This window comes from Rana temporaria, chromosome 1 (genome assembly GCF_905171775.1).
Source record: "Rana temporaria chromosome 1, aRanTem1.1, whole genome shotgun sequence".
NCBI lineage: Eukaryota > Metazoa > Chordata > Amphibia > Anura > Ranidae > Rana > Rana temporaria.
In genome coordinates this window covers 33,611,561-33,636,203 of record NC_053489.1, presented here as the reverse complement: position 1 = coordinate 33,636,203, position 24,643 = coordinate 33,611,561, and the positions used below count along the sequence as shown (strand labels likewise).

Sequence of the window (24,643 nt, the reverse complement as noted above, 5' to 3'; positions counted from 1 at the left end):
AGAGGACGTCCGTGATAGGCGGAACACAGAACAGAGGCGCTGCTAGGAAAATTTCTGCCTATCACAGGACAGTCTGAGGAGAAGGCGCGGCTTTCAAATCATGGACGCTCGCAGCAGACGGAGACTGTCACTGGCCTGGAAGTCAAATCAGCAAAACGTAAGTGATGGCAGTGATGGCACAGTGGGGGGGCAAGTGATGGCACAGTGGGGGGGCAAGTGATGGCACAGTGGGGGGGCAAGTGATGGCACAGTGGGGGGGCAAGTGATGTAATGACACAGTGAGGCATGTAATGTAATGGCACAGTGAGGCATGTAATGTAATGGCACAGTGAGATTTGAAAAAAGCCCGTTTCTGTCAGCGGTTGTTTCTGTCAGCGGTTGTTTCTGTCAGCGGTTGTGGCTACCCCTCAGCTTCCAGAAAGACTAGTAGGAAGGGGGTAGTCTTATACGGCGAGTACATCCCAAAACCAACATTTTTCCTGGAAAATTAGGGGGTCGTCTTATATGCCGGCAAATACGGTACATACCGTAGTAAAGGCATTTTCCCCTCCGGCTTCCGGGTAGTGAATCCCATGGAGTTGGCGTTTCTATTTAGAGACTAAGTGATTGACGTATGACAAAAGCTTCACCCCTGGCGCAAAAGGCGCGTCACCAGTTTCCGAAAAAAGCTGAAAGCCGGTGCGCAGGCACCGTATAGCGCCGACTCGCAGTTCGGCTTCTTTCGGAAACTGCTGACGCGCATTATGCGAAGGGGGGCAGCTTTTGGCATACGTCAATCACTTAGTCTCTGAATAGGAACGCCCACTCCCGCGGGATTCACTACCCGGAAGCCGGGGGGGGGGGGGGGGGAATACCTATACTACGGTATGTAAACCGAAAAAAAAAAGAAAAACAACATACTGTACATGTCGGCAGTATGCTGGATTGAATGGTATATACATTTTTTTAGGGTGAACCTACACTTTAAGAATATTCAGTGTCTGCGTGTCTGATCGTCCTCTTGTGACGGACTTCGCTTTAACAACACTCTGCTGTCTTTTCGGTTCTAGTTCCAAGAAGAAGACGACATCTTCTACAAAATCTAATTCGACATCAGTAAGAAAACAAATATTCCTTACAAAAACAGAGGGTTACCCTGGTTTTATTCCGGGCAGAAGCAGACTAGGGTGACGTCAGGAAATACCATGACTGGAATTCATCACACTAAAAGCAGTGTTAAACATATACTACTATGCAGCTTACCCAATTCTTAGAAGTGATGGCTGCATTTGTTTTCTTCCCCCCCCCCTTATTTTTACCTGGTGATCCAGCCAATAAGTCTGTTGTATATTAAAATAACAAGCTGTCCCACAGATGTATTAGTTACAGGGTTGCAAACCATTTAGAGGACAAACTATTTACCACTGACAGGGGTGCTTACAGTAATCATCTTTCATTTATGTAAAAAACCCTTTATCCCAAAATGAAAATGGTTTGCTGTAACATATTAAAAAGTATTAGCTGGAGTTTAGCTTCAGTTTGTAAGTGTATCTAAATCTGCTAGACAATCTAACACCCCCCCCCCCCCTAGACTGGCAATGGTGACATTGAAAAGGTGCCCCCTGTGCTCATTCCTCCAGAATGGGGGCACACTAATACAGGGGGTGGGTTACTGGCCAGATCAAGTAAAACAGGTGAGGGAGACTCCTAAAAAAATAAAACTGAAGATTGGTAATATATATTACACTTTGGTTTTGGGTTTAAGGCCCCTTTCACACGGACCGTTCAGGTCCGCCTGACAGTTTTTTCGGCGAACTTGAGCTCCTTGCTTGTCTATGGAGCGTCAGATGTCAGCGGTAACCATGTCCGCTGACATCCGATAAAATCAGATGGATGGCGATACGTCACCATCCGTCCTGGTGGATCGCATGAGATCTGATGAAAAACGGAAATGCTGTCCGTTTTCGTCCCATCTCTCCATAGCAAGCAGCGGCGCTCGACAAGCCCCTATCCGCTCAGTGAGCAGAGAGGGACCTGTCATCCGCCGGCTCAGCAGAGAACGGAGAGATCTCCCGCTAAGCTGGCAGACTGCTGCAAAACGGATCCGCCCCATGTGGAAGGGGCCTAATACTGCTTTAATACTATAATAGAAAGATACAATCACAGTATTAAAAAAAAAAAATACACATAATTATATTATATATATATATATATATATATATATATATATATATATATATATATATATATATATATATATATAAAAATATATAGTGTGTATTTTTTTAATACTTTGATTGCATCTTTCTATTATAGTATTAATGCAATATTGGGCCCCTTCCACATGGGGCGGATCTGTTTTTATATTTTTTTTTTCCCCCCCATTTCTGTCCATTTGCTAGCCTATCATAAAAAAAACACAGTAGGGTATATATTAAATCAATGCACCAAATAAAAAACTAAAAATAGGTGCCGCTCAGGTAAGAGGTGAAGTCCAGGCTAAACCACTATGAGTGCTGGCTAGGAAAGGGAGCTCCTCCAGGCTTCAAGTTGGGGAGAATATCCGTGAGCGGCACATCAGAAAGCAGACCCGTGTGGGGGAAGTGAATGAATGCCTTAGCCTGGGCTCCAACCAGAGGAGCCATGCAGGCTTGCCGGATCATGGCTTCTTATGTGTCTCAGATACTCGAACAGGGAAATCTCCTTGCTATCATTCCCAACTCCCAACATAGCAGGCGTGCAGACCTGAGATCTCACCAACAGAGTCACCAAGAGAAAGAGGAACCTATCGGATGGTTTAACTCTCCAGCATTTTCCAAATATGGAGCCCAGGCTAAGGCTGCCATTCACTACCCCATAGGAGTCTGCTTTGATGTGCAGCTCATGGATCTTCTTCCCACCAAATAAAAAAGGATTTAGGTAGGCAGCCATATCAATATAGTGATAACCAAGTTTTCAGGTTTTATACCGCTTAATACCGCTGGACAATTTATAAAACAGAAACCAAGTTCCGGAGAACGGATAGCACATTCCGAGATCAAACTTGGCTACATCAAGGATTGGTTTCTTCCTTGGCCTTCCCAGATCATCATCTAAGGCAAAGTCAAGTCCATGAGAACAAAGCTTGCAACCGGTGACATCACAACACCAGCCTTCCTTCCGTTCAATGGGTACAAACTGGCTGCATGGTACAGAAAAACTTCCATACAGCGCTAGAAACTAATCCAACTGCCTTACTGGTCATTGGTGGAAGTCTTTATCCATTAGGATCCAAGTCAACGAGGACAGGCTACGGTAAAGACATCCTAAAGCCAACATTGGAACTGGCAATGAACCATTCTGCCCTTCCGAAAAGTCCACACACACATTGGCTTATTCAATAAGGCCGTTACGAAAAAAAAGATCCAAGTTACGTGCAAAAGGCCATAAACCAACATAGTTCCTTTAACTGTAGTCTAGTTCTACAGTCTCGCTGGGCCAATGAGAAGTCAATGTGGGAATGGCTCATCAGCCATCTTTATTATTTTAATCTAACCATTTACAATAGAAAGATGGAAGCTGCAAGGTTAAGCAACATGTCAATTTAACTTCCCACCTCTTTGCTGCTTTTACTCGCTTCACCTTCACTCCCCGCCAAAAATCAGGCCCCATTGTAGTCACGTTGGGGTGGAGGAAAAGTCCTTAGCCATGGGTAAGCTCTGGCAACGGTAAACTTTCATGAGGCTTCTTATGAACAAGGCAGTGGGGTAGCAAAGGCCAAGGAGTATAACCAATAGGTATGGGTAATGCAGCAATTCAATAAAACTCTTGATTTGCATGGGCAAAGCCAGGCCAACTTTAAAAAAAAGTCCAACTAGAAGATAGTTTCAAAAACAAGCAACTTAAACAAAATGTTTTTGATAAACTTGAAGATAAAAAACATTTTATAATTTTGAATAATTAGATTTTCTATTTTTCAAATTTGGAAAAAGTAACTTCATTTTTGGAAACTTCTTCCAGTTGAGTTAAATTCTCTTCAGAACAATTGACTTTAACATTATAGAATCAGTTTCCTTACCTTCTTTCTCAGGTGAACCCTCTCGTCATCCTTCACAGCTTTGCCGGCCCTCCCAGCCCTGGAGAGTTTTTGCTCTCCCGACTGCTTTATGGTAATTTTAATCTCTGGAGGGCAAATGTAGTTCTCCAGGTTTTTTGGGGGCTTCTTGGCCCTCTTGGTGGTCTGGATCTTGAGCTTCAGACTCCCCTCTGTGAAGTTGGCCTCCTTGATGGAAAACTCCTGCTCTTCCAAGCCATCTCCGTTCACCCATCTCTCACTGTCCGCATTGGAGTTTAAATCCACGTCTCGGCCCGACCCAAGCTCATCGTCTTCCTCCGGCTCCACGTTTCCCGGACCAGCCTTGGTGGCCCCAGGGGCTGGCATCAAGGTGTTTCCTCCGGCACAACCAGAGGTGGCCGTGGCCTTCGCCGATGAGGCGGATGGCAGGAAATCTGTTTCACAACACCGTTGCCGGTTGCCGCTGGAATTTTCACGTTGCTCCATGACAAATCCAACAAACCACAAGCTTTATGCAAAGTATATGGGTCTTGGACTGACAAAACGTTTTCTAGCGGTGAAAGTACTTAAGTGGTCGCTTTAAATATTCCAAAATCAGCAATGGGAGGGGAGAATGAGGAATCTGAAAGAAGAAGAAAAATAAGACTAATTTAGTTAGAGGTTATAGGTACGTTTTGAGTTATTAATTCTAATAATGCCAGGTTGGTTGCGTTCAATAAAAACAAAAAGTACCAACACTTTCATCTTGTAATGCATACGATATTATAGTGAAGCTAAAGCAGACTATTACGCTATCCACCCACTCTCCATCATTCTCTCATAATCAATTTTTTGTTTTTTGGGGTTTTCTGGGCAAACCTCTCAGTACTTCCTAGATTCTTGCCTAAGCAAGAAAGATGTATTACGTTGCCTGAAGCCTCCTAAGATGCATATGTCATGCATCCCAGGAAGCCCAAGTGTACTCTACAGAGCATGCACCACTGAGCATCATAAGGGAGCCAGCTCTCCCTGGATCTTGCAACCGGCCCCCTGATGACGTACCCCGTCAGGGGACCAGGTGCAAGAACTTTGAAGAAACAGCTGGCCCCCTGAAGATGCACCATATTGAGGGGCCAGGTGCAAGACCTTGGAAGAGACAGCAGGCACCCTGAAGACACACCATGTCAAGAGGCCAGGTGCAAGAAACAGCATGCACCCTGAAGACGCACCATGTCGGGGAGCCAGGTGCAAGAACGTGGAAGTGACAACCAGTCCCTTGAAGATGCACCACATCAGGGGTCCAGGTGCAAGAACTTGGAAGAGACAGTGGCTCCAAGAACATGCACTGTCGGGGGTCCAGGTGCAACATCTTGGAAGTAACAGCATGCACCCTGAAGACGAACCACGTCAGGAGAACCAGGTGCAAAAACGTGGCAGAGACCGCCGGCCCCAGGAAGATGCACCATGTCAGGAGTCTTGGTGCAATAACTTGCAAGAGACATCCCGTCTCCTGAAGAAGCACCGTGTCAGTGGGCAAGGTGCAACAACTTAGAAGAGACAGATAGGGAGTCACATGTCATTTCATACCTAGAAGTACCATGTCATTCAGACAGAGGGGGATGGGTGTGCTGCTAGGGAAAGAATACTAAAGCAAAAAAAGTAGAAAATATAATTGTTACTGTTATCTTCAGCCTTGAATCCAACCCCCACCAGTCCCCTTCAGCATGAGATGCCATTCTTGTTCTGGTGGCAACTCAAAATGTTGGCTTTAGCCTCAGTCTCATTCTCTAACATTGGCGATCAGGACAAATATGGTCCATTCACGCTTGCTTGACAACATGTTCCACAATTCATGGCAACTCGTTTACTCTATGTGGGGTCCATTGTGGTGCCAGCCCAATGCAGTGCAACACAAGACTCACAATGCACCACACACGTTGGCGCCATTCTCTTCTACTCAAAAGCTTGAGACTGTGGGCCTTCCCCCAGTGCCATCATGTACAATGCAGGGCAATAAACCTTGCATTGTACATAGAGGTGGCAAGCATGCGACCGCAGCCAAGAGCGCCTAATGCGCCGGTCAGAATTTTCGACAAGAAAAGTCCAATGTGAGCTTTTGGTCGGAAATTCCGACCATCTATATGCTCCATCTGACTTTTCCTGTCGGAACTTCCGCCAACAAAAATTTGAGAGCTGGTTCTCAATTTCCGCCGGAAAAAAATCCAATCGGAAATGCAGATCGTCTGTAGCAATTCCAAAGCGTGCTCGTAAACAATTTGACGCATGCTCGGAAGCATTGAACTTAAATTTTCTCGGCTCGTCGTAGTGTTGTACGTCACTGCGTTCTTGACGGTCGAAAGTTCTTTTGTGTGACCATGTGTAGGCAAGCCAAGCTTGAGCGGAATTTGGTCTTAAAAACCATCCAAGGTTTTTCCGACGGAAAATCCAATCGTGTGCAAGGGGGGCATCAGGGAGCTGAACAGGTCGTATGGATGGAAGACACCTGCCAAAGCCAGGAATTAGTCAAGTAATACACCATACCCCTGCACCCCTAAACTAAATGAGAATTGAACTCTTGCAGTGCATGAGAGGGGGCAATGCAAGAGTAGATTCTGTCTCTCTTCTGGTGTTCAGCTTTAAGGGAATCTTGTATTTTGATACGATTTTATGACTTTATCTTGGGTTGCGGTGTTTGCTGGCCAATGTTAGTAATTTACTAATTGCTTTCCATTGTTGTCTCCCTTTCTTGTTGTTGCTCTTTAAGTACCCAACAATGACTTGTTTGAATTGATTTACGAAGACAACACTCAAACCATCTCCCTTCACAAAGAGCTTCTCTCTCCAGGCAACCGCCGGGGCCCGATCTGCCAGGGTCACAGGTGTGAGGAAGCTGCAGGGTGTTGTCAGACCTTCCACTTTGATCTCGATTCTTGGAAGACAACAATGTTTTCTAGAAACTGTTTTTGATGTGAATATTCTAATGAACGTTATTTGGTGGGAGCAACAGAAACTCACACCGGGACACCTGCCGATATCAGATCGCAATCCTTTTACCAACGGATTTGCTCAAATAAAAAAATAAAAAAAAGATTTGGTTTTAAGATAAAAATGTATAAAAATAAATAAATAAATAATAATAATAATAATGAAAAAAATAAAAATCGCCAAATACAAATTATTATTTTTTCAATCTTCTCATAACCACTTGCCAACCACCCCATAGTGGATATACTGCTACAGGGCAGCGTGCTGCGCAGTATCACGTATACAGCATGTCACAAAAGTGAGTACACCCCTCAAATTTATGTAAATATTTTATTCTATCTTTTCATGTGACAACAATGAAGAAATGACACTTTGCTACAATGTAAAGTAGTGAGTGTACAGCTTGTATAACAGTGTAAATTTGCTGTCCCCTCAAAATAACTCAACACACAGCCATTAATGTCTAAGTGAAAATGTCCAAATTGAGCACAATTAGTCATTTTCCCTCCCCGGTGTCATGCGACTCGTAAGGCTGCATTCACACCTGAGCGTAGGTCTTTCGGTCATTTTTTCCAGTGTTTTGTCGCGCTTATTTGCGCGTTTGCATACAGTGTCGTCCGACGTTTTTGTACTTCGACGTTTTTTACTTTAGCCAATAGGAAAAATGATCATCTTTTCATCACTTGTTGCTATGTTGGTAGATTTTTTTTATCTTCTGCCTGGGTAAAATGTTCTATCGATTAAATCGACAAAACGCCCATAGCAAACGCTCGTTGTCGCGCTAGTCGCTTGAATCGAGCGTTTCCATTACTTTCTATGGGAAATAGAAATGCTCAAAAACGCCCAAACCGCCCGATTCGAGTGACAAAAAAGGGTCCGGAACTTGTTTGAGCTTCAGGCGTTCGGCGTCAGGCGTTTTGGAGTGGAGGTGTGAACCATCTCCATAGGGAATAATGTATTTTTTCCCCTCTAGCGTTTTTGAGCGTCGCGCTTCAGGTGACAAAATGCTCAGGTGTGAATGCAGCCTTAGTTTTACAAGGTCTCAGGTGAGAATGGGGAGCAGGTGTGTTAAATTTGGTGTTGTCGCTCTCACTCTCTCACTCTCTCATAATGGTCACTGGAAGTTCATCATGGCAAAAAGCTAACTGAGGATCTGAAAAAAAAAAAGAATAGTTGCTCTACATAAAGATGGCCTAGGCTATAAGAAGATTGATAAGACCCTGAGACTGAGCTGCAGCACGGTGGCCAAGACCATACAGTGGTTTAACAGGACAGGTTCCACTCAGAACAGACCTCGCCATGGTCCAAAGAAGTTGAGTGCACGTGCTCAGCGTCATATACAGAGGTTGTCTTTGGGAAATAGACGTATGAGTGCTGCCAGCATTACTGCAGAGGTTGAAGGGGTGGGGGGGGTGGGGGTCAGCCTGTCAGTGCTCAGACCATATGCCGCACACTGCATCAAATTGGTCTGCATGGCTGTCGTCTCAAAAGGAAGCCTCTTCTAAAGATCATGCACAAGAAATCCCGCAAACAGTTTGCTGAAGACAAGCAGACTCAGGACATGGATTACTGGAGCCATGTCCTCTGGTCTGATGAGACCGAGATAAACTTGGTCCCCCCCAAGTACCTCCCCTTCCTGCCCATCAGCTAACACAGCAGCCACTTCCACTGTGAGCCTGATCTCAGCACAAAGCCATATTTCAAGAAGTTGCTGTAGCTGCACTGAATTTTTAATTTTTTGGAGGAGATGTAGGTGACCTTTAAAACAGGTTTCATACATCTGACTCGAGCTGCGACACGAGTCTACAAGAGTCATCCAGGTCCACTTCTGTTTTCACTCATATACTGTAGTCTCAGCGGTTTCTCTTTCTGTCATTTTTCTAGAACACCGACAGCGAGCAGTGACTTTCTGGCAGAGGACGGCAATGCTGCAGGCTTGGATATACAGCCGCAGTCAAATTAGGGTGCGATTGGGCTTTCATTAATGCAGATGTATGTACACGTGTATATATACATCACAGGATTTACAGCCAGAGTAGACCGCCAGCTCCAGGGGTAATAAAAAAGCAAACAGTATAAGTTTCTGCTCATCCGGGGTGAACAATGGCATTTAGAATTACAACACAGACTGAGGATGTGCTTTTATCTGCAGCCAAGACAGAAAACTCTGCACCAAAGTGTGATGTCTTTTAGGAGATGGAAGCCCCTAGGACACACATTTAGAAGAAGGGTCCCGACTTTTGTTCCTCTATTTTTCAGTTCTGGGCATATCTGTTACGGTTTACATACCATCCTTCCCTGAAAATAAGCCTGGGTCTTATATGAATTGTGGCAACAAAAGACACCGTAGGGCTTATTTTCGGGGTAGGTCTTACCATATAATGCACAGGTGTCAAACACAAGGCCCGCGGGCTGAATCCGGCCCTCCAGGCCATTTCATGTGGCCCTCGCACCTCTCCTGCTGCAGGAGAGCTCCAGCCCTCCTCTGGTCCAACTCCAGACCCTTACTTTCTGCTATCAAGCAAGGGGTGCACTGTGATGTAAGGGAGAGTGGGGGACTCAACTTCTGATGGTGGGGTGGCTCTTGACAAAAGGGAAGGGGATGTGCTGGACATCTAATCTTACAGATACAACCGGCCCTTTTGAGGGCAATCATAATGCTGATGCGGCCCACGATGAAATTGCGTTTGACACCCCTGATGTAATGTGCTGTCTTCTCTCCCTGCCTGACTGGAATCCCCAGTTTGAACTTAAACCACTCTATTACAGTATTATATATTGTACAATGTGTACGTTTCTGTAATATAATTGTGCCAAATACCTTCGTTATCGCACCGCTCTGTGCTTCTGTGACCCGCCGAAGCTCTCTTCCCCGCAATTATATTACAGAAACACACACACTGTACATTACATACTGCTGTAATAGAATGGATTATAGGATTTTACAAGCATTTTAAACTGGGGCTTATTTTCGGGGTAGGGCTTATTTTGCAGCCCTCCTGGAAAATAACGATAGGTCTTATTTTCGGGAAAAACAGAGTATTACTAATGGTAGAATCCAAAAAAAATGTAATGTACGTCACGGACAATTCTATTGAAGGTTACCCTGTCCAGCATGCTTTACAAACTAAACACCATGGAAACACCCATAATGTTGAATGAGTGAAGATCCAAACCCACACCTCCCTCTCACCGTGTAGAGCAGCCTTTTACGTTTTCTGAAACCAAGCAATACACTTAAGGTCTCAGGAAACACCTGCTAAAAAATCCCCCCTTATATTGGTGGTGAAGAATACTTTTGCTCATAGGTGGTCATTGAAGAACCCCCCCGACATTTGTGATCAGTAGGAGGTTCCTTTTTATACCAGTGGTCAAGTTCCCTCTTACATCCGTAGCCAAGGAAAAGGGACTTACACTTTTAACATTATAAATCGGTGGTCAATGGGAAAAAGGCCTCATTACACCATAGAAAAAGTTTCTAGGTCCCAGAGAATGCTTACTTAGATATGCTTCCTTACATTAGTGGACATAAAATAAATGTCCCCTTACATTGGTGGTCATTGTAGGACCTCCTTACATTAGTGATTAGTGGGAGAAATTTCCTCTCATGCCCTGTACACATGGTTGCGATTCCCGACGGGTCAAGGTCTGTCGGCAATCCCGACGGGAAAATTGAGAACCTGCTCTCCCATACACACGAGCGGGTTTTCCAATGGGAAAACTCTGATGTGAGCTTTTGGCCAGGAGTTTTTCCAATGGGAAAACTGCCAAAAACTGTAGTCTCTCGTACACACAGCCGGCTTTTCCGCTGGGAAAAAGTCTGCCGGGAATTCTGCCAAAAAAAAAAAAAAGAAGAGCAGGTTCTCTTTTTTTGTCCGGCGGTATTTGGCCAGTTTTCCCATCGGAAAAACTGCGAGGAGCATACACACGGCCGGGATTCCTGGCCAAAAGCTCTCCTAGCAGTTTTCCCGTCGGGAAACCTACTTGTGTATATGGGGCATTACACTGATGGTCAATGCAGAATTTTCCTCTTACATTGGTAGCCAGAGGAGAAAGACCCCATTGATTTGGTTGTCATTGGGAGAAGGGCTGTGTTAAATTGGTGGTCAGTGGGTGAAGGCCCCTAAACAGTGGGAAAAGCTTTCAGGTCTCAAGGAACTCCTGTTAAGAATGAATTCTAGAAAAATCAAAAAGGGATTTCTCCATACCTGCAGCACTTTTAAAATTGACAAAACATAAAGCAATGTGTGAGATGTCCTACATTTTTTCGCCCCGACATACACTTTAGCAATAATTAAAAAAAAAAAAAAAAATCATGCAAGATAAACCTTTAAAAAAATGTTATTTTTTTTTTTTTTACCAAAAGCAATTATAGTTTCCCTTTAAGGCACACAAAATACAAGCACTAAAGTAGAGCGGGGAAAAAAGTAAACTCCTTCTGCCGCCGTTTTACAATGTTTCTGACGGGCTGTAACTCATATCGAAACTGGGACAGGAACTACAGCGAGCCTCGCTAGAAGAAGATGTACCTGTCCTTGGCTGTTCCCACATGTCGCCTCTTGAGTACAGGGAAACACCGGGCCGTCTCTCCCTCCAACTTTCTAGTAACTGCTCAGCAATGCTGACAGCAAACACAATCCCATACGTTGCCACAAATCAATATCATGGTCATTGGCTTTATAAAGGCAGGAGGCAGGCGTGCACTCGCGCAGTGTCAACACTACTAAAACACAAGAGGCTGTGTTTGGCGGATAAAGCAAACGCTTTTCAGAAACATTTGTGTACATTCTGATCACATGGCTGGTGACTGTTCATGTAAACATGACGAGGGCTCCGTCAGTCACTGACAACCATATGCCAGCAATCTTAACTCCTTAACAACTTCCATACAGGGCACTTGCGCACCTTCCTGCCCAAGCCAATTTTCAGCTTTCAGCGCTGTCGCACTTTGAATGACAATTGCGCGGTCATGCTACACTGTACGCAAACAATTTTTTTATAATTTTATTACCAAAAATAGAGCTTTCTTACCGATCGCCATGCTGCGCGCCCCCACGGGCATGCGCCGGCATGTAATCCTGCTGGACGTCAATAGACGTCCAGTTAGGATTTCACAACCACTTCCCGGACGTCAATTGTCTATTGACCGGGCGGGAAGTGGTTAAAGTGGAGTTCCACAAAAAAAAAAAAAAAAAGGCATTACTGTGCATGATAAAAAAAAAAAAAAAAAAAAAAAGTGTGTCTATGGGAAGGTTTGACTATTCTTCCAGAAGCACATTTGTGAGGTCAGGCACTGATGTAGGAGAGAAGGCCTGGCTCACAGCCTCCGCTTTAATTCATCCCAAAAGGTGTTCTATTGGGTTGAGGTCAGTCAAATTCCTCCACCCCAAACTCGCTCATCCATGTCTTTATGGACCTTTCTTTGTGCACTTGTCCTAATCATTTGGTGGAGGGGGGATTATGGCGTGGGGTTGATTTTCAGGGGTTGGGTTTGGCTCCTTAGTTCCAGTAAAGGGAACTCTTAAGGCGTCAGCATACCAAGACATTTTGGACAATTTTATGCTCCCAACTTTGTGGAAACTGTTTGGGGATGACCCCTTCCTGTTCCAACATGACTGCACACCAGTACACAAAGCAAGGTCCATAAAGACATGGATGACCGAGTTTGGGGTGGAGGAACTTGTCTGGCCTTCCCAGAGTCCTGACCTCAACCCGATGGAACAACTTTGGGATGAATTAGAGCGGAGACTGCGAGCCAGGGCTTGTCATGCACATCAGTGCCTGACCTCACAAATGTGCTTCTGGAAGAATGGTCAAACATTCCCATAGACACCCTCCTAAACCTTGTGGACGGCCTTCCCAGAAGAGTTGAAGCTGTTATAGCTACAAAGGGTGGGCCAACTCAATATTGAACGCTACGGACTAGGAAACCATTAAAAAGTTCATGTGCGTGTAAAGGCAGGCTTCCCAATACTATAAATTCTATATTACCGTATTTATCGGCGTATACCGCGCACTTTTTTGCCCTGAAATTCAGGGCAAAATCGTAGGTGCGCGATATACGCCGATACCCGCGCTGAGTTTGAACTACTGCGCTGGCATATACCGAGCGCAGTACACTGGTGTATAGTCGGACAGGCTCGGCTCCTCTCGCAGTCATGTCCTGGATGTACAGGATGCACAGGACGTGACCGCGAGAGGAGCCGAGCCTGCCCAACTATACACGAGTGTACTAGGCTCGGTATATGCCGGCGCAGTGTTCAAACTCAGCGTGGGAAGCGGGGAGGACACCGCAGAAGGACGCCGGACCCGACGAGGAGGACACCACCGAAGCCGCAGACGGACGCCGGACCCGACGAGGCCGCCGATGGACGCTGCACAAGACACCAAACCTGCAAGTACTAAAATGTTTTTTTTTTACAGGAATGCGGGTCCACTTTAGGGGTGCGCGCTATATGCCGGAGCGCGCAATACAATATATATAAAAATCGCAGATCGCTGCCATTACTAGTAAAAAAATATATAATAATAAAAATACCATAATTCTATCCCATATTTTGTAGACGCTATAACTTTTGTGCAAACCAATCAATAAACGCTTATTGCAATTTTTTTTACCAAAAAATAATGTAGAAGAATACGTATCGGCCTAAACCGAGGAAAAAATAAATAAAAAATGTGGGATATTTATTATAGCAAAAAGTAAAAAAGATAAAGGCCCATACACACGATCAGACTTTGACAACAAATGTCCGACGGACCTGTTTTAGCGGACCATCTGACTGTGTGTACGCTCCATCGGACAAACGTTCACTGTGAGAACAGACAAACTTTCCGGCAACAAATGGCCTACGTCGGCCAATACGATCGTGTGTACTAAAGTCAAAACAAGATCAGACAACAATAGCAGAAGTTTCCCAAAGGGTGGCAGTAAAGATCTGAAAAACCATGCGATTTGATCATGAAAGTTGGCTGAAAAAATCCTGCCGTGTGCATGCAGAACAAGATCACGGGCAACGCCCTTCGAAACAAAAATCCACGGAAAAGTCAGATCGTGTGCATGAGGCTATAGTGCTTCAAAATTGTCGCTCTTGTTTATAGCGGGGAAAAAAAACGCAGAGGTGATCAAATACCACCAAAATAAAGCTCTATTCGTGGGGGGGGAGGGGGGGGGGAAGGACATCAATTTTATTTGGGTACAGCGTCGTATAACTGCGCAATTGTCAGTTAAAGTGATGCAGTGCCGTAATCGCAAAAAAATGGCCCGGTCATTAAGAAGCCAAATCTTCCGGGGCTGAAGTGGTTAAAAACGCCAAAAAACGCAGCTATTCTGTGTTTATCAGCGTTTTTGAGGCATAAGCTTTTATGGGAGTACCGTTTTGCTAAAAAAAAAATAAAAAAAAAAACCACACTGAAAAACTCTAGCGCAAAAACCCCAAAAAAAATCATTCTACAGCTTTCTACAGCCAACGTTACTGGTTTTTTATCATCCCAGTTGCACGAGGCCTACAAGTTCTAATGTCAGGGTTTACATACCTGTGAAAACGCCAAGTCTTCATATCAGACTGGTGAATCCGTTGCCTAATAATAGGACACTAAATCTACCCAAGTGAACGCTGCTGTCGCTCCAATAACGGCCATTTTTGTTTTGTTCCCAGACGTGTGAAAAGGGCGATGAATCATTAACCTGAAGCCGTTGTCCTTTACTAATGTCTCCTCCGCTCAGCCGTTACAAAGGTTTGCCAGAAGACAGGAAATAATCAACGTCTACCTTTCTATGGAAAAGTCAAAGACGCAGAACCTGCCGGTCAGCCAGAGCCATGTGACGGGTCTAAATGGCGCTTTATAAATAGAATGGCACATAGCGGTAACGAGTCAGGTGCCCGTGACGAGGAGCATTCCTAATCACAAACGTAATCCGTGCAATACTGGAAACTCGTTTGCTGCTCAGAGGAGCAAATTCAGAAACTGGAGAGAGAAGAACGGGAAATCAAATTTGGGGGCCAATTTAATGCAGATAAGGAACCAAGTGAGTTTAATTACCACCTTAACCACTTAAGCCCCGGACCAATATGCAGCCTAAAGACCCAAGGTGTTTTTACAGTTCGGGACTGCGTCGCTTTAACAGACAATTGCGCGGTCGTGCGACGTGGCTCCCAAACAAAATTGGCGTCCTTTTTTCCCCACAAATAGAGCTTTCTTTTGGTGGTATTTGATCACATCTGCGGTTTTTAGTTTTTGCGCTATAAACAAAAATAGAGCGACAATTTTGAAAAAAAAGCTATATTTTTTACTTTTTGCTGTAATAAATATCCCCCAAAAACATATATAAAAACATTTTTTTTCCTCAGTTTAGGCCGATACGTATTCTTCTACCTATTTTTAGTAAAAAAAATCGCAATAAGCGTTTATCGATTGGTTTGCACAAAATTTATAGTGTTTACAAAATAGGGGATAGTTTTATTGCATTTTTTTTTTTTATTTTTTTTTTACTACTAATGGCGGCGATCAGCAATTTTTTTCGTGACTGCGACATTATGGCGGACACTTCGGACAATTTTGACACATTTTTGGGACCATTGTCATTTTCACAGCAAAAAATGCATTTAAATTGCATTCTTTATTGTGAAAATGACAGTTGCAGTTTGGGAGTTAACCACAGGTGGCGCTGTAGGAGTTAGGGTGCACCTAGTATGTGTTTACAACTGTTTGGGGGTGTGGCTGTAGGAATGACGTCATCGATCGTGTCTTCCCTATAAAGGGAATGACGCGATCGATGCGCCGCCACAGTGAAGGACGGGGAAGCCGTGTTTACACACGGCTCTCCCCGTTCTTCAGCTCCGGGGAGCGATCGCGACGGAGCGGCTATAAACCAATAGCCGCGCCGTGGTCCCGGATCGCTCCCCGAGCGGACCCGACCGCCGCATGTAGCGGGGGGTCCCGATCGGACCCCCCACCCGCTAATAGGCGAGGACGTACCTATACGCCCATGTGCCTGTACGTGCCATATTGTGGACGTATATGTACATGCGGTGGTCGGGAACTGGTTAATCAGCCACAGAACCTGTGTAATTAATATGTGTTTGGGTTTAATGGGATGAGGTTACTGCCCTAGGTGGGATTCAGTGTGAAATTCCTCTTCAAAAACAGGACATCTCCTACCAGTCACATGACAAGCACTGCCGATGAAGCGATCCACTGTAGACCACCAGTCAGTGGCCAGGCCCATGGAAATGAGGTATGCAGTACTTTATGAATTGTACATTAGAGGGTTTAATAAGACTAACATCTTAACCGTTTCAGATCTGTGCTATAGCCGAATGACGGCTACAGCGCGGACCTACTTTGCCGGGAGGGCATCAATAGACGACGTCCTCCTGTGCTCGCGCGGCGCGCACTGTGATCAGCAAGTCTGAGATCCTGACCCCTTACCACGTGATCAGCTGTCAGCCAATGACAGCTGATCATGTGATGTAAACAGAGCTATTTTTTCTCCTCACGCCGATAACGATCAATGGCCGGCGTCTGTCAGAGGGACATCTGTGCCCAACTGATCCACCTGCCAGTGGCGCCTACTAGTGCCCACCAGCTCCAACCCAGCAGTGTCACCAATCAGTGCCTCATCAACAGTGCTGCCCATCAGTGCCTCATCAACAGTGCTGCCCATCAGTGCCTCATCAACAGTGCTGCCCATCAGTGCCTCATCAACAGTGCTGCCCATCAGTGCCTCATCAACAGTGCTGCCCATCAGTGCCTCATCAACAGTGCTGCCCATCAGTGCCTCATCAACAGTGCTGCCCATCAGTGCCTCATCAACAGTGCTGCCCATCAGTGCCTCATCAACAGTGCTGCCCATCAGTGCCTCATCAACAGTGCTGCATCAACACAGTGCCGCCCATATGTGGTCCCCATCAGTGCCGCCCATATGTGGTCCCCATCAGTGCCGCCCATATGTGGTCCCCATCAGTGCCGCCCATATGTGGTCCCCATCAGTGCCGCCCATATGTGGTCCCCATCAGTGCCGCCCATATGTGGTCCCCATCAGTGCCGCCCATATGTGGTCCCCATCAGTGCCGCCCATATGTGGTCCCCATCAGTGCCACCCCAACAGTGCCATCTATCAGTTCCATTGTATGTGGTACCTATCAGTGCCACCCATCAGTGCCCTTCAGTGCCACCTTAGCTGCCCCCACCAGTGCAGACTCATCAGTGCACATCAATGGAGAAAAGTTACCCGTTATAAAATATTGCAAACTATAAAAAAAAAAATATTTTTTTTTTTTTCCGTATTTTTTTTTTTCCTTTAGCAAAAAATAAAAACCCCAGTGGTGATTAAATACCACCAAAAGAAAGCTCTATTTGTGTTAAAAAAAAAAAAAGTTATAAAAATGTCATTTGGGTACAATTGTCAAAGTGTGAGAGCTGGTCTGGGCAGGCCGGGGGTTTAAGTGGCCGGTAAGCACGTGGTTAATAATGACAGAGCCGCATTATTCTGCGTCTTCTAGATCTGCCTAGAGTTCAGCTTTAAATAAACAAAAAGTTCCCCTTCAAATAACGAGCATGTTCGGAGTTCTCCTCCAACAAAGCTGGCTTTTCACCATAGAAAAAAGCAGCAGACAGCTGTTCCCTGCCGCTGCCAAAAGGACTTGATCCGGGTGACAATGTGACACTTCAATTTTGATAGCAAGAGAATCATTAGCAAATTTGTATCAAGGTTTCCGGGACTCTTGAACCCCAGCCAGGGTCAGGAGAGCTCCTCTAAAGCACCGCGCTTTTTTGGGTCACAGCCCGTTCCCAGGACGAGCCGTCATTTGGTGGATTTCAGAACACAAACCATAAATCAAAAAGTGGATCCGACGCAGATTTTTTACGACACCTCTGCCGGCAAAACGAAGGTCGCGGGCTAGACATCATTGAATTAATGTGAGCGAGCTTATAAAATACCGCCGTATAATGGTAACGGCTCCACTTTATTGGAGGACATAATAAATGTATTCATCTGGAAGGAGAAAGGACCAAATATCAAATGTAATAATTACGATGGACTTGTGTCTTTTCAAGCTACGCAATTATCTGCCCGTCCAAGGCTGAAATCAACAAACCAACCACAAAGAAAGAATTCCTCCAGGAAAACAGTTACGTGTGAAATACATAAGAGAGCTGGTTAAAGCGGGGGTTCACCCTATCGACCAAAAAAAAAAATATTTTTTTTCTTTTACCTTAAAATCAGGCATTGTAGCGCGAGCTACAGTATGCCTGTCCCGAATTTTTTACCCCCGTACTCACCTTGTAGTCGTCCATCGAAGATATCGGGAAATGGGCGTGCCTATGGAGACGGAGGATGATTGACGGCCGGCTCTGGCGCGTCACGCTTCTCCGGAAATAGCCGAAATAGGCTTGGTCTTCACGACGCGTGCGCATAGCCTGTGCGCAGGCGCCGTGAAGAGCCGAGACCTACTCCGGCTGTCTTCGGGGAGAGTGACGTGCCAGGGCCGGCCGTCAATCATCCTCCCTCTCCATAGGCACGCCCATTCCCCGCGGGAGCCGAAATCTACGATGTCGGATTACAAGGTGAGTCCGGGGTTAAAAAAATCGGGACAGGCATACTGTAGCTCGCGCTACAATGCCTGTCTCGATGGTAAAATGTGTCGGGGGGGGTGAACTACCGCTTTAAAGGAACAATCCACGTTTTGAATTTTTTTTCTATAAAAAGCACCCACAATAAAAAAAAAAAAAAAAAAAAAGTTTGTTGTTTTTTTTACATCTTTGCACTGAAGCAACCACGAGTACAAACCACAGGAACCAACCCCAGATCCATTTTGATATGGGGGTTGGGTCCCTTGCCGTGATGGCAGATGGGACTTGTAGTCATCCCATTCATACAGTGTTTCCCCAAAAATAAGCCCGAGTCTTATATTAATTTTGGCAACAAAAGACACAGTAGGGCTTATTTTTGGGGTAGGTCTTACCATGTAATGTGCTGTCTTCTCTCCCCCTCTCTCTCCCTGCCTGACAGGAATCCCCAGTGTGAACCAAGTTAAAATGCTTGTAAAATCCTATAATCCACTCTATTCCAGTATTATATAATGTACAATGTGTGCGTGTATATATATACACACACACATATACATATACACACACACACACACACACACACACACACACACACAGTATAATGGTCAACGCCTCTGCTCAAACCCGAAAATCCGACCACACTCGCTAACCAGATCATTGTTGGGTGGTTAGACCCAAATAGTCCCTCTTGGAATATCACGGCACTAGACGAGTAACAAAGCCACATCTGTGGTCAGCAATAACCCAACTAGTCATACTAAAGTGACCTTAAAGTAATGTAAAGCAGAGCTCCAGCATTCCGCAGTTGTACCGTCTCCTCTCCTGTACACAAATTGCTTACTCATGATGTCACTGCACACCGAGCTTCTCACAATGTGAACAGGAGGTTGCAGCAAGGCAAATAGCGCCCACCTCAATTCCTGGTTGGAGGACATCCAGCATTAACTAGCTCTTTCCTCCCCAGACTGACTGTCCCTGGAATGACTCTTTCATTCAGTCGATTTCATTTTTTTTTCTATCATTGGCGTCCCAAAATCACACGAGAGAGCCCACTCCCTCAGATTGCCACCCACCCACCAATCAAAGCAATATATTTGCATAACGCCTCCCAAGAGCCAGCTCACTGCTTGCATCAGTGCTGACAGCTCTTGAGAAAAGTATTGTATACCGTGTTTCCCCGAAAAGAAGACCTACCCCGATAATAAGTCCTAGCATGATTCTTGGGAAGGGCTGCAATATAAGCCCTACCCCGAAAATAAGCCCTAGTAAAATTAGTTTAACATTTTTTATAATCCACTTTGCAGAATGATGGCAGCGGCTCCCCCTCTTCTCTCCTCCCGCCCGATGCCTGCAGCCCCTCCCTCCTCAGCACATGGAGCGGGCAGACGCCAGTGGGATACTGGCTCCCCCCTCCTCCGCTCTCCTCCCGATGCCCGCAGCCCCTACCTCCTCAGCGCACAGAGCGGGCAGACGTCAGCAGGACACCGGCTCCCCCCTCCTCTGCTCTCCTCCCGCCCGACGCCCCCTCCTCAGCGCACAGAGCGGGCAGACGTCAGCAGGACACCGGCTCCCCCCTCCTCTGCTCTCCTCCTGCGGCCCCCTCCCCAGTGCACGGAGCAGGCCGACGCCAGCAGGACACAGGCTCCCCCCTCCTCTGCTCTCCTCCCGCAGCCCCCTCCCCAGGAAACGGAGCAGGCCGACGCCAGCAGGACACCGGCTCCCCCCTCCTCCAGCCCGATGCCCGCGGCCCCCTCCCCAGTGCACGGAGCAGGCCGACGCCAGCAGGACAACGGCTCCCCCCTCCTCTGCTCTCCTCCCGCGGCCCCCTCCCCAGTGCACGGAGCGGGCCGACGCCAGCAGGACACCGGCTCCCCCCTCCTCTGCTCTCCTCCCGCCCGATGCCTGCGGCCCCCTCCCCAGTGCACGGAGCAGGCCGATGCCAGCGGGGATCCTGGAGCAGAGAAGAGCCCAGGTAGACCATGCGACAGCCAGGGAAGCTGCAAGAAAGGTACCTTATATTAAGATGCTTTTTACATCAAAATACTGACTCCTGACCTGACAGGGAGGGGAGAAGACAGGGGACACAGGAGATCTGTCATGCTATAAAGGAAAATGATTTATTTATTTATTTTCTTTAGGATAACAACCACTTTAGGATCATTGTACATACCATAGTTAAATAAGACACCCCCCGAAAATAAGCCCTAGTGTGTTTTAGGTTGCCAAAATTAATATAAGACCCAGGCTTATTTTCGGGGGAAACGCGGTATGCGATGTACAGCACCACGCTGGCTTGCCCCACTAGCCACGATCTGACTGCATTGTATCAAATAGTGCAGAAAAGTGGCAGATGAGGACATTCTGCCTAGTAACAGCCATTCCTGGTAAATATATTTAAAATATATTTTTTGTAGCATTTTTGTCTATTTTTTTTTATTTATTTTTTTAGGGTGGACCTCCGCTTTAATGAGAAGCCACATGACAGGTCCTCTTGGAGCCCTGGAACATACGATTGCCTGGCCGGACTTGGAATTCGGAGCATGTTCCAGACGCACAGCCAGGGGCGCGGGGCCAGCACTGATAATCGGCTATTATTACTATTCACCAAATTTGGCCTCTTCCCCACATAAACAGTCAGATATTGCATCATCTCTGCACAGCGACCTCACCACTCGGGACACCAGACAGTAATAAATGTGACACAAACAATTAGAGGCTTTTTTTTTTCCTACGTCCTACGGTTTAACATGTAATGCTATGGTAGAGTAAAAAAAAGAGGACCTGTCATGTGCAAATGAGCTCCTCCATTAAAGGGCCCCAACAATAAACTTCTTTTAATTGCTTCCTTTTGGTCTCCTAAATACACCATTACGCCTGGTTCACAAATAAATGCATAGGTGTGAACCAGGCCTAAAACACTCTAAAGCAGAGCCAGAAAACGCGCCCCGTCCCGACGAGCTTGCGCGCAGAAGCGAACACATACGTGAGTAGCGCCCGCATATGTAAACGGTGTTCAAACCACACATGTGAGGTATCGCCGTGATTGGTAGAACGAGAGCAATAATTCTAGCCCTAGACCTCCTCTGTAACTCAAAACATGCAACCTGTAGAGTTTTTTTAAATGTCGCCTATGGAGATTTTAAAGGGTAAAAGTTTGTCGCCATTCCACGAGCGGACGTAATTTTGAAGCGTGACATGTTGGGTATCAATTTACTCGGCGTAACATTATCTTTCATAATATTAAAAAAAATGGGGATAACTTTACTGTTGTCTTATTTTTTAATTAAAAAAGTGTAAATTTTTCCCCAAAAAAGTGTGAAAATATTGCAACGATCGCCATTTTATTCTCTAGGGTGTTAGGATAAAAAATATATATAATATTTGGGGGTTCTAATTAGAGGGAAGAAGATGGCAGTGAAAATAGTGAAAAATTACATTAGAATTGCTGTTTAACTTGTAATGCTTAACTTGTAATACCAACGGCCACCACCAGATGGCGCCAGCTCACATCTGGTGGTAATAACTTGTAATACCAATGGCTCACCACAAGATGGCGCCAGCTCACAAAAAAAAATGTGTTTTTTTTGCCCCCCCCCCCCCCTTCCAAGTCGCCAGGACCCTATTTCTAGTGGCCATGGCGACCTGGCGCCCGGGATTTGTCGAGCCCTGCTCTAAAGCCCTGTACACGCGATCGGTTCGTCTGATGAAAACGGACCGATGGACCGCTTTAATTGGACGAACCGATCGTGTGTGGGCCCCATCGTTTTGTTATCTATCGGTGAAAAAAAAAACGTTTTCAATTTTTCTTATGGTTAAAAAAAAAAAAAAACGATCGTCTGTGGGGAAATCCATCGGTCAAAAATCCACGCCTGCTCAGAATCAAGTCTTAGTGTTTTACATCACCGTGTCGGACACGATCGGATTTTTGACTGATATAGCTAGATTCAGTAAGAGTTAGGCCGGCGTATCAGTAGATATGCCGACCTAACTCGGAATCTGCGCCGACGCACGTTCGTGAGGGGGGTGGGCACAGTGTGTATGGCTGAATTTGCATTGCACAGACATCGCACGTGATCTCCACAGCAACCTACATGCGATATCTGGCATCGCACAAGCGTGAACCCACCGTAAATGAATGGCACATTTTCTATTTTATCTACACTATAAAAGGGGAAACAAGTAATCATTGGTAATCAAATAAGGGCGTCTTCTCCGCACCCCCGATGAGACAGGCTGACCCCGTCCTGTCGGGCTGGCACAGAAAGAGTTATTCTAAAACAGTTCAAGCTCTAAATTGATAACGTGTTAATAACAATAAGTGTACATCTTGGCAGGAACCAGGCTTCAGCGACTTGAAAAAACATCAGCAAAAATTATTTATTTCCCCTCCGCGCCTGGAAGGAAAACTACGTTTCTTGGCTCGCCCTGCGTGCAAAAAGACTTCTGGTTTCAATTACACCTATTGAGAGTCAAGGGGGGGGGGGGCAGAAGTGGCAAAACCGACCGGCCCCGTGCCAAGCAAAATCGGGTATAGCCGCTACCACGCAGTTTCCCACAATATAACTGGGGCTGTTGAAGATGATCAGCGAATCGATGCGGAGAGCGGCTGCAATCGATTAGCAATTACATCATCCCGCTGCGCCCTGCCTCTCTCAGGTAAAAGAACCAGCGGTGGTGATTGGTGGTTTGGAGCTGGACGTCATCCCCAGCCACTCGTGTTGAGCGGCACCGTTGCTCTGACAAAATGTCGAACCTGTCAGAATGGGGAACCGGCGTCACTTCCGGTTTCTTAAAACCATTGCAAATTGCAGATTTTCACAAATTGCTGTTTGGACAAAACACCAGCAACCGAATAGAGTCCGATGCATGATAGAGATTGTTACTCCGCTCCGAAACCAACCAAGAAAATGGCCACTTTGTCCTCGTTTGCTGCTGTGCTTTGAAAATAGCAAGATATTCCTGTACAGGACTGTATTCGGTAGTCGGTGTTGTGTCCAAATACCATATCGTTTAAATCAGCAATTACTGATGGTTTAAAGAAAGTGGAAGTGACCTGCCCCTGATCCCATCCATCTATCCCTCTGCCCCTAATCCCATCCATCTATCCCTCTGCCCCCATCCCTACCACCATCCCTCTGCCCCTGATCCCATCAATCCCTCTGCCCCTGATCCTATCCCCACCACATCTCTCATCCCACCTCCCTGATCCCATTCCCATCCCCACCACCATCTCTCATCCCACCCCCCTCCCCACCACCACCTCTCATCCCACCCCCCTCCCCACCACCACCCCTCTGTCCCTGATCCCATCCCCACCACCATCCCTCTGCCCCTGATCCGATCAATCCCTCTGCCCCTGATCCCCACCACCATCTTTCATCCCACCCCCCTGCCCCTGATCCCATCCAATCCCCACCCCTCCCCCCGATCCCATCATCCCACCCCCCTGCCCCTGATCCCATCCAATCCCCACCCCTCCCCCTGATCCCATCCCCACCACCATCCCTCTGCCCCTGATCCCATCCCCACCACCATCTCTCATCCCACCCCCCTCCCCACCACCACCCATCTGCCCCTGATCCCATCCCAACCACCATCCCTCTGCCCCTGATCACATCAATCCCTCTGCCCCTGATCCCCACCACCATCTCTCATGCCACCCCCTGCCCCTGATCCCATTCCCTCCCCTCCCCACCACCATCTCTCATCCCACCCCCCTCCCCCTGATCCCATTCCCTCCCCCTGATCCCATCCCTTCCCCACCACCATCCCTCTGCCCCTGATCCCATCCCCACCATCTCTCATCTCACCCCCCTCCCCCTGATCCCATTCCCTCCCCCTGATCCCATCCCCTCCCCACCACCATCCCTCTGCCCCTGATCCCATCCCCACCATCTCTCATTCCACCTCCTGCCCCTGATCCCATTCCCTCCCCTCCCCCTGATCCCATCCCCACCACCATCTCTCATCCCACCCCCCTCCCCCTGATCCCATCCCCTCCCCACCACCATCCCTCTGCCCCTGATCCCATCCCCACCATCTCTCATTCCACCCCCCTGCCCCTGATCCCAT

General features: G+C 46.6%; 1 protein-coding gene across 1 annotated transcript in view; it reads right to left on the bottom strand.

Annotated features, from left to right (window-relative positions):
• SETBP1 (SET binding protein 1) overlaps positions 1 to 24,643 on the bottom strand; it is a 194,296-nt gene that overhangs the window by 155,170 nt on the left and 14,483 nt on the right. The window contains exon 2 of the mRNA XM_040336153.1: positions 4,037 to 4,655. Coding sequence (XP_040192087.1) covers positions 4,037 to 4,519 — 483 coding nt within the window. The 5' untranslated portion in view covers positions 4,520 to 4,655. The remainder of the gene's footprint in view (positions 1 to 4,036; positions 4,656 to 24,643) is intronic.